The following is a 9443-nucleotide window of genomic DNA, read 5'->3' as shown; positions in this document are numbered from 1 at the left end:
CGACTGTATGTTTCAGACAGTAACTATTCCAAAGTTGCTAAATGAAGTTACAGTAGAAAAGCAGTGTACACATTAGCAAAAGTATGTAAACTTTGTAGTCAGAGTAGCTATTTTCTAACTTAGCCACCACCTCTAATCGACTCTGTGAAGTCATGACATTTAATCTCTTTGTGTTTCCATTGTCTGAAGTGTGTGTGCGCGCGCTGTGCTGATGAGGTAAAGGGTTGGCTCGCTTTCGAGAACACATCAATTTTCCACTTCTAAAACTGTAGTAAGAGTACTCACTTATAAGAGTTTCTGCTTTTTCTTTCTCATTAAAATCTTGTGATTGGCATCCATATTGTGCTTTAGATAAGAAGAGATTCTTGTGAGACCTAAATGAAACATCAAAGCTTGTAACTGGTTCCACAAAGAGTATTATTTTTTTCTCGGTCATTTTTCTAGTTTGGCCAGTTCCCTTTGATGCTCTCCTTGCTTAGTGTCCCACCTTAACCTATGGCCTCTTAAGGTTTTTTATTATCAGACTTCCCTTTCTCCCATCACTTATTTTCTCCATCTCATCTATTCAGAATGAAGATTCCTTTGGCCTTCAATTAGATAGATCAAGAAAAAAATCCTCAGACCATAAAGCATTAACTTTCATTCTTTGCTATGGCTTATAAGTTCATTTTCTCCAAAGAGAAATTCCAAAATTTCTTTACACATGATGGCAGGTATCATTTGACTGTCTTTATAGCTTCCAAAAAGGACTTTTCTGAAAGGTAAGCTGTTTGAAAATATAGGATGTGGAAGAATTTGACAACTCTGCAAAATTAGTATTACTCCAATTTTATAAAGATGCAAACTATGATGAAAAAAGTTCACCTAAGCGTACGCAGCTATTTTATCACCACCTAAAACCTCTACTTCCACCCCTGTAAGTGCTCTATATAACCTGCTAATCCTTTCCCTCCCTCCTGTGCTCTCTGGAATGCCATTCCAGCCTCTTCACCTTTATCCCACCTCTTTGCCTTCTTTAACATGTAGCCCCCCTTAGGTACAATTTTTCTCTCCTTTGTGGACTTCTCAAGTGAGACTTAATTTTCTGCCTTCCATGAACCTCGGGTCCCAGAGGTGGATCTCTCTACTTTTCATTTCCTAATGAATGCCACTTTCAGGATCCTGCTTCCACAGAGACCTTAGCCGGTGAGGACTTGTGCCACTGAGATGCACCACCACCCACCACCTACTATTCTTCAGTCAACCACTATCCTTCCAAGCACTTCCCATCATCAGATCTCTCTCTCTACCCCTAACTGCTGCTGTTATCATTAATTATTTCAGTGTTCTCATAGGTAACGCATATAGCATCCTGGCCTCTCAATTTCTCATTCCCAATGAGCTCCTCCCCACCAGGTCAGCCACTCCAAACACAATTTCAGTCAGCATCCCAACTTTTCTATCTCTGAAATTATTCATGCAGACTTTCTGCTCGCTGAACATGTGACATTGTCTATCACAGCATTTCTAATAGTTACAGTTTTTTTTGTTTTTTTTTTTAAAATATATTTTATTGATTTCTCACAGAGAGGAAGGGAGAGAGATAGAGAGTTAGAAACATCGATGAGAGAGAAACATCGACCAGCTGCCTCCTGCACACCTCCCACTGGGGATGTGCCCGCAACCCAGGTACATGCCCCTGACCGGAATCGAACCCGGGACCCTTCAGTCCGCAGGCTGACGCTCTATCCACTGAGCCAAACCGGTTTCGGCTAGTTACAGTTTTTCAAGTAATTTCATAAAATTGGCAATTTGAGCCCTGGCTGATGTGACTCGGTTGAGTGTTATCCCATGTACCAAAAGATTGCCAGTTTGATCCCAGTCTGGGTGCAGACAAGAGGCAACTAATCGATGTTTCTCTGTCTCTCTCCCTCCCCCTCTCTCTAAAATCAATAAAAACATGCTTTAAAAAATCAGAATTTGGGATACTCATCAGAAATGTAACTTCCATCCTTCTCCTGCTGCAACATCATATTCTTATTTCTATGGCAGAGGAAGAGTTTGCTAAACACCTGCTTTCAGTTCAAGTACTCCCTATGCGTGTATTCCAACAATGGCCCTATAGAAACAATGTGAAACAACCTGGGTCCCAGAGGCAGGTCTCTATAGTTTGGAATTTCAGGACATGTCAGGGTCTTGAATATCTGCTGAGGTAAGTAGGAACAGGCAATATTTTTTAAATAATACCATTTTCATGGCAGTTATTATGACCTGTCTAGGTTCTGCATGAATTTCTAAAAAGATTTTAAAACGGAGAAGAAATAATGTCTATTTGCCTTACCTCATTAAAGATATTGTATCCTGTGAGGATTCAGTTACTGCAGATGGTTTGTTATTAACACTGAAAGGAAGAAAATAATTATAAGAATGCAATAAAAGTAAATATTTCATAAGAACAGTCCTTTCTACCCTGGCCAGGTAGCTCAGTTGGTAGAGCATTGTCTCGATATGCCAAGGCTGTGGGTTCCATCCCCGGTGAGAGCACATATAAGAATCAACGAATGAATGCTTAAATAAGTGGAATAACAAATTAGTATTTCTTTCTTTCTGTCTCTAAAAAAAACAAAAAAACAAACAAAACCAAAACAAAACAGAATAGTAGTTTTCACGCAATTTATTAAAAATTTCAGTGCATAAAAACCATCTTTGTGAAAGAAATCCTGGTAACTTTGGGCTATATATTTCATTACAACATGACTAATTTTTGCCACCATTCTCTAACTGAACTTTATTTTATTTTCTGGTTAATCATCACCCAAGGATGTTTTTCCATTGACTTTTATAGAGAGTAGAAGGGAGGGAGGGAGGAAGGGGGGGAGAGAGAAATACATTGATGTGAGAGACACACATCGCTTGTTTGCCTCCCGCATGTGCCTTGACCAAGGTGGGGATCAACCTGGCAACCCAGGTACAAGTCCTTGATCAGGAATCAAACTCACCACCCTTTGGTGTGTAGGCCAACACTCTAACCACTGTGAAACACTGGCCAGGACTAACTGATGTTTTTTATGAATCCTTCCCCTTTGTGATAGTTAAAATCAGCTCCCACAACACAGCACCACCATTACATCACCACGGCTTCACGGCAACTATTCTCTCCTGAAAGGATACTTCCTCTTCCATTCACCTGTAAAAATCCAAACCACCCTCCAAGGCCCTGCTCAGTGCTAACCCGTCCTTGAAGCTGTCCATGTAAAGTCTTTCAGCGTGTAAGTCCATCTGCACACTAACAAGTTAATGTCTGTGTGTTTCACGTCTCTAATTCTGATGACCTCAAACAGTTTATAAGCTTTATCAGAGCACAATATTTCATCCAGCACTGATAACACAAGGGCTTCATTTTTCCTAGCATTTTTATGACCTTGCAGTCACAACTCTGATTCTATTTGCTTCCAGGATAGCTTTGTTAGTTGCTTGACTCTTGATCTCTACTTTGTGTCTAGTTTTGGTTTTGCTCCCTATGTCTAGTGCACTGCAAGTTCTAATGTATACCTGGTAATGAACTAGGTACCTTGGATACAAAGCTTATTAAGAACCTCTAAAGAATTCTTAATCTAGTGAGAGATACAGGCGGGTAAAAAAATATGTTACTGTACAAGGTAAGTCCCTTCACACAGGTGTGACTCAGTGCTATGGGTGCACAGAAGTGACAACTCTGATCAGAGAGCACAACGAGACTTCTTGTAGGTGATCTTTCAGCTAGACCTTGAATGGCAAGTAAGAGATTGCCTTGAAGAGAATAGAAAGAAGGAAATTCAAAACTGAAGAGCCCTGGCTGGTGTGGCTCAGTTGGAGTATCGTCCCATGCATGGAGAGGTTGCTGGTTCAATTTCTGGGCAGGGCACATGCGTGGGTTGTGGGCTCGATCACCAGTAGGGGGTGTGCAGGAGGCAGCCGATTGATGTTTCTCTCTCTCCCTAAAATCAATAGAAACATACTTTAAAAATTTTTTAAAAACACAATAACTGGCCCTACCGGGTTTGGCTCAATAGATAGAGCGTCAGCCTGTGGACTGAAGGGTCCCGGGTTCAATTCTGGTCAAGGGTACATACCTGGGTTTTGGCCTCCACCCCAGTAGGGGGCAAGCAGGAGGCAGCCAATCAATGATTCTCTCTCATCATTGATGTTTCAATCTCTCTCTCCCTCTCCTGTCTTCTCTCTGAAATCAATTAAAAGACAAACAAACAAAAAAGACATTCCTTGTTGCCCTAGCCAGTTTGGCTCAGTGGATAGAGCGTCAGCCTGTGGACTGGTCCCGGGTTCAATTCCAGTAAAGGACACCGACCTCATTTCTAGGCTCCTCCTCCTCCCAGGCCGTGGTCGGGGCTCCTGCAGGAGGCAATCAATCAATGTGTTTCTCTCACATCGTTAATTCTGTCTTTCCCTCTCTCTTCCACTCAATGGAAAAATCAATGAAAAAATATCCTCAGGTGAGGATTAAAACGAAACGAAACAAAACAAAACACAAAAACACAAAAACTGAAGCAAGGGTCAAGGCATGAAACAGCTTGTAATATTTCAAGATGAGGGAGAAGTTCTGGCTGCTAGAAAGTACCATGTATGTGGACAGGGAGGGGACAATATTATGAAGAGAAAAAAAAAAAGACAAAAGCAAAACCAGAAAGGGGCTTTGTAAGGCCCTGTAAGCCATGCCAATAAATTATAACTCGTCTAGTAAGAAGAGAAAGCCAACAGAGGTTATTGTGAAGTGATTTAGACAGACCTGCTTTCATGGGAAGCTAACTCTGGAAGTCATGCCAAGGATGGATTTGTGTGGTACAAAGCTAAGTAATAATCTATATATATAAAAAGCCTAAGTGACCGTCTGACCAGTGACATGCACTGACCACCAGGGGGCAGACGCTCTAGTAAATTATAAGAAAGGATGGGTTAGAGAGACATTTCTGAGATGGGATTCATAACACTTGGGGAGGTAACTGGATGTGTGAGGTGAGGGAGTCAGGTTACAGAGAGCAGATGAGAAATCAACAATTCTGTTTTACACAGTGATTTACTTTGTGTCTAGACATTTGAAACAAGTAGGTGGTACTATATAAGGAAGGCACATAGGATAGGTGTTCATTATCTGCAAGAATCATGGTAAATTTTTATTTTAAAGCAGTATTACACTGGGCAGGAAGGCTGGGCCATGAGAATGTATTAGGTATTAGTATTACTAAATTTTAATTTCCTAAATAAAATACAATAATTGAGTCAATAAAAATAAAATCTGGCCCTGGCCAGTGTGGCCCCGTGGATAGGATCAGCCCATGCACTAAAGGTTCTTGGGTTCGATTCCCTGTCAAGGGCACATACCTGGGTTGCAGGTTCAATCCCTGGCCCTGGTGGGGGTGCATGTAAGAAGCAAGCAATTGATGTGTCTCTTACTTTGATGTTTCTCTTTCTCTCTCTTTCCTCCACCCACCACACCAATGGAAAGAATATCCTCCAGTGAGGATTAACAAAAAAAAAAACAAAACAAATAAAATGGCAAATTAAAAATTTTTTTAAAAATAAAATCTATACTTCTCAGAATGAGTCTTTAAAAAAAAAAAAAAGTCAATAAGAACTAAGACTTTAACAGAGTCTTTGCAGAGATGAGCCAAATCCTGTTCTGATAGTAGGGACAGGAGAGATTACCTAATTATAAGATGACTGAGCTCAGCCCTGATGTGTGACCAAAGCTATGTCCATCCAACTTGTTGGATACCAATCCTCACCTCTAAATAAGTAGTTAAGGAGACCACAGAATGACTATCTTCTGGCCTTGAATTAAGGGTGAAAGAATAGAGGGAATGGACCATAGATTCAATAGAAAAGAAGGTTTTTATAATGGAAGGGTTTATATTATTGACAGGGTTAGCTTCTAAAACCAAAGCAAAGGTAAAATCAATTGTGTAAGTCACCCTTGCAAACCCCTAAAGAAATAACTCTGGAGACTGAACTCTTGTCTCTCAATATGTACGACTAAACAGTGGTTTCCCTCAGCACTGGAGCAAATCACTGTTTCTTCAGTGGAGCAGCAGATGAAGCGGGCTAGCTTACCCTTAGAGAAGATGTGTGAGCAATGTCTTTTTAAAAAAATATATTTTATCGATTTTTTACAGAGAGGAAGGGAGAGAGACAGAGAGCCAGAAACATCGATGAGAGAGAAACATCGATCAGCTGCCTCCCGCACACTCCCCACCGGAGATGTGCCCGCAACCAAGGCACATGCCCCTGACCGGAATCGAACCCGGGACCCTTCAGTCCGAAGGCCGACGCTCCATCCACTGAGCCAAACCGGCTACGGCAGCAATGTCTTAAATAGTAGAATAACCCTCAGTAGTGTCAAACAGTCAAATAATAGGGCAAGTGGGATCTGAGAACTAAGGGGCACAGATGATTCAGGTTTCTAACCTCAACACTGTTCCAGAGCACATGTCCTCTGAGAATGGTAAAAGACATTACATTATTTAAACTGTGTATTTTCTCATTCTCTATTTTTGTTTGGCATATATAACAGAATTTTGCATAAACCATGAAATAACTCTACATATGCCAAATCAACAAATGTTAATCATCAGCAAGACAATATACCCACAGCTCAATGATTATTTTTATTAATAATGGCTCACTAGTACCACTTTTACATAAAAAGACTGCATCAGAAGACAAAAAATATGTAAATAGATTTACAAACCTTTTGCATACTTCCAAATTAGCTTGAGTTTCCATGTCAACATCATTATCTTGAGAAACTGTTGTTCTTGCTCTTTTACTTTCTACTACTTTTGCTGCTGCCTTAAAAAAAGTTGTTGGGGAAAGAAAGGAATGCATTAAGCCATTTTAAACAAAGAGCATTAAATTAAAGCTTCTAATTCTTTGATAGTCATAACCAAAATATCTATTCACAGGCCAATCAAGGGCACTATGCTGTAGCTGTGACATCATGAGCAGCTACTTCAGCTATCTGCTTCGTTTGTAAGCATTATGCAGGTCTTTCCTTGTAAATATATGTTACACCTCCAATGTTCTCTTGGAAATTTGAAGATAAAGTTACTTTACTTTTTCCAAAAAAATGCAAAAACTTTCAGTAAAATTTAATTAAATTGAAACTAAATATTTTTGCTTATTTCTTAACTCATTCTAAGTTTTCCCTCTAACTTTTTAAGAGGGAAAACTTCAACTCTTATTTTGAAAAGTTGTAAAAATACTATAAAAATCACCAAGAAACCCTTTACATTCACTAATTGTAACATTTTGCCACATTCTTTTACAAAAAATCACGAAACAAAATTCTGATTTGCTTTTAAAGGATTTCTATTTCAAGTATTCTTCTTCATTATATCAATTTCTCCTAAGTCTACCAGTCTTTCTGAATACATGCATACCTTCATTAGAAATGTTGATGATTTTTCATCAAGTACATAATTCACAAAACTCTTAATTTTCTCCATCATATGGCTGTAGCTGAAGTGTTGGAAAAAAGAATGAAATGTATCTTTCTGAGAGATTACCATAAGCAATTTTCTTTGTAAAGACTAGAGAAAAGAGAAGAAACATTAACCCATAAATCAAATAAGATACTAGAAATTTTGTCATAATTAAAAAGATCACTTTGTAAATATAAACTCAAAGACCTACAATTAAGAGATTTTTAAGATTCTCATGTTTTAAATCGCCCACCAATTTATTTTTCCTGACTTAAAGAAACACCTTATATTTCACACACATACAAAAGAACTTTAAAAAGATTACAAACCTGAATGTCCATTACCAAATTTAAGAACTAAGATATCATCTGTACAGTCACAGCCCTTGTTTATAAGGGCAGGGAACCCAATAAATGTATTAGGCTTTCTGCTGCAATCTGGAGTGTTATACCCCAGGAACAGGAGCAAATTAGACACAGACAGAGCCATACGAAAACTATAACTGACTCTCAACTTGGCTTAGTCCCTCAATGGATTAGTGATCACCCCAAAACTCCGTATTTGTACCAGTAAATGAAAAGATGCTCACCTGCATTAGTCATCAGGGAAATAAATTAAAACCCAATGTGGCCCTAGCCAGTTTTGCTCAGTGAATAGAGCGTTGGCCCACGGACTGAAGAGTCCTGGGTTTGATTCCAGTCAAGGGCATGTACCCTGGTTGCAGGCTCGATCCCTGGCCCTGGTCGGGGTGTGTGTGGGAGGCAACCAATCAATGTGTCTCTCTTACATCAATGTTTCTCTCTGTATCTCCCCCTCCCTTCCACTCTCTCACTCTCCCACAGCACTAGAGAAACTGACATAATATTAATATAACTATTTTGAAAAACTATTTGGCAGCATCTACCAAAACTGAATGAATATGTTCATATCCTGTAACCCATCAATTCTATTCCTAAGTACATACCAATAAAAACACATACAAGGTGTCCCAAAAAATGTATATGCACTTTGAATGATTATAAAGTCAGTGTTTTTTAACATACAAAATTTAAAAGAATCTGTAGAAATGAATACTGTTTTGTGCCTGTTTCCAAACTGATGACCGTTCTAGTTCAGGGACTGCTGATAATGCGAAGCAGTGGAATCGCAAACATCAAGAATCATTTCACCTTAGCCAGTTTCTCAGTGGTTAGAGCGCTGGCCCATGGACTCAAGGGTCTCAGGTTTGATTGCGATCAAGGGCACATACCTCTACGGTTACAGGCTCAATGCCCAGTATGCAGGAGGCAACCAATAGATATGTCTCTCTGTTTCTCTCTCTCTCTCTGTCTCTCCCCCTCCCTTCCCCTCTAAAAATCAATAGGAAAAATAAATATCCTCAGATGAGGATTAACAAAAACAACAAAAAAGAATTATTTCTTTTGGCATTTGTGTGCCTCCAATTAGTTGACTGTTGCCGGTTTTATCTTTTATGTACCACCATAAAAAAGTCTACTGGCACTTTAGGATAAATTTTCTTTGTTCAAAGCTTAGTCTGGCTTCACCTATTATTTCAAATCAGTTAAACGTGAAAAAGATTGAAAATTACGGTAAGTGAGTTATCAGCTATTAAAGTGTGTAAATATTTCTTTGGGACACCCAGTATATGTACTACAAAAGACAAGTATAAAGGAATGTAATAACCCCAAACTGAAAATGACTCCAAATGTCCATCAAGAGTAGAATGTTATAGTATATTCCTACAATGAAGCAACAAGAATGAACTACTGTCATAAGCAACACCATGGATCAATATTAATATATATATAAACTTGCTATACGATTCTATTAAATAAGTTCAGAAACAAGTAAAATTGATCTTGGATGTTACAAGTCAGACCAGTGGTTACCCTTGAGAAGGTGGGAAGGACAGTGACTGGAGGGTGAGGGTGCTGGTTATCTTCTGATTCATGGTCTAGGCGCAGTGGTCAGCAAACTGCAGCTCGGCAA

The 9443-nt window shown here is 39.2% G+C and overlaps 1 protein-coding gene across 1 annotated transcript; it reads right to left on the bottom strand.

The window, feature by feature from the left end:
• Positions 1 to 130: 130 nt before the first annotated feature.
• LOC102427959 (telomeric repeat-binding factor 1-like) lies at positions 131 to 7581 on the bottom strand (the record flags this gene model as incomplete). The annotated part of the gene is made up of 4 exons (XM_006109063.3): positions 7413 to 7581; positions 6722 to 6822; positions 2321 to 2380; positions 131 to 374 (listed from the first exon to the last, which is right to left on the bottom strand). Coding segments are annotated over exons 1-4 (534 nt in total), but the record flags the coding sequence as incomplete, so codon positions are not given.
• Between the last annotated feature and the right edge of the window lie 1862 nt (positions 7582 to 9443).

This window comes from Myotis lucifugus, unplaced genomic scaffold (assembly GCF_000147115.1).
Source record: "Myotis lucifugus unplaced genomic scaffold, Myoluc2.0 scaffold_5410, whole genome shotgun sequence".
Taxonomy (NCBI): Eukaryota; Metazoa; Chordata; class Mammalia; order Chiroptera; family Vespertilionidae; genus Myotis; species Myotis lucifugus.
The sequence above is the reverse complement of the archived record's forward strand: the minus strand, read 5'-3'. Positions and strand labels throughout refer to the sequence as shown.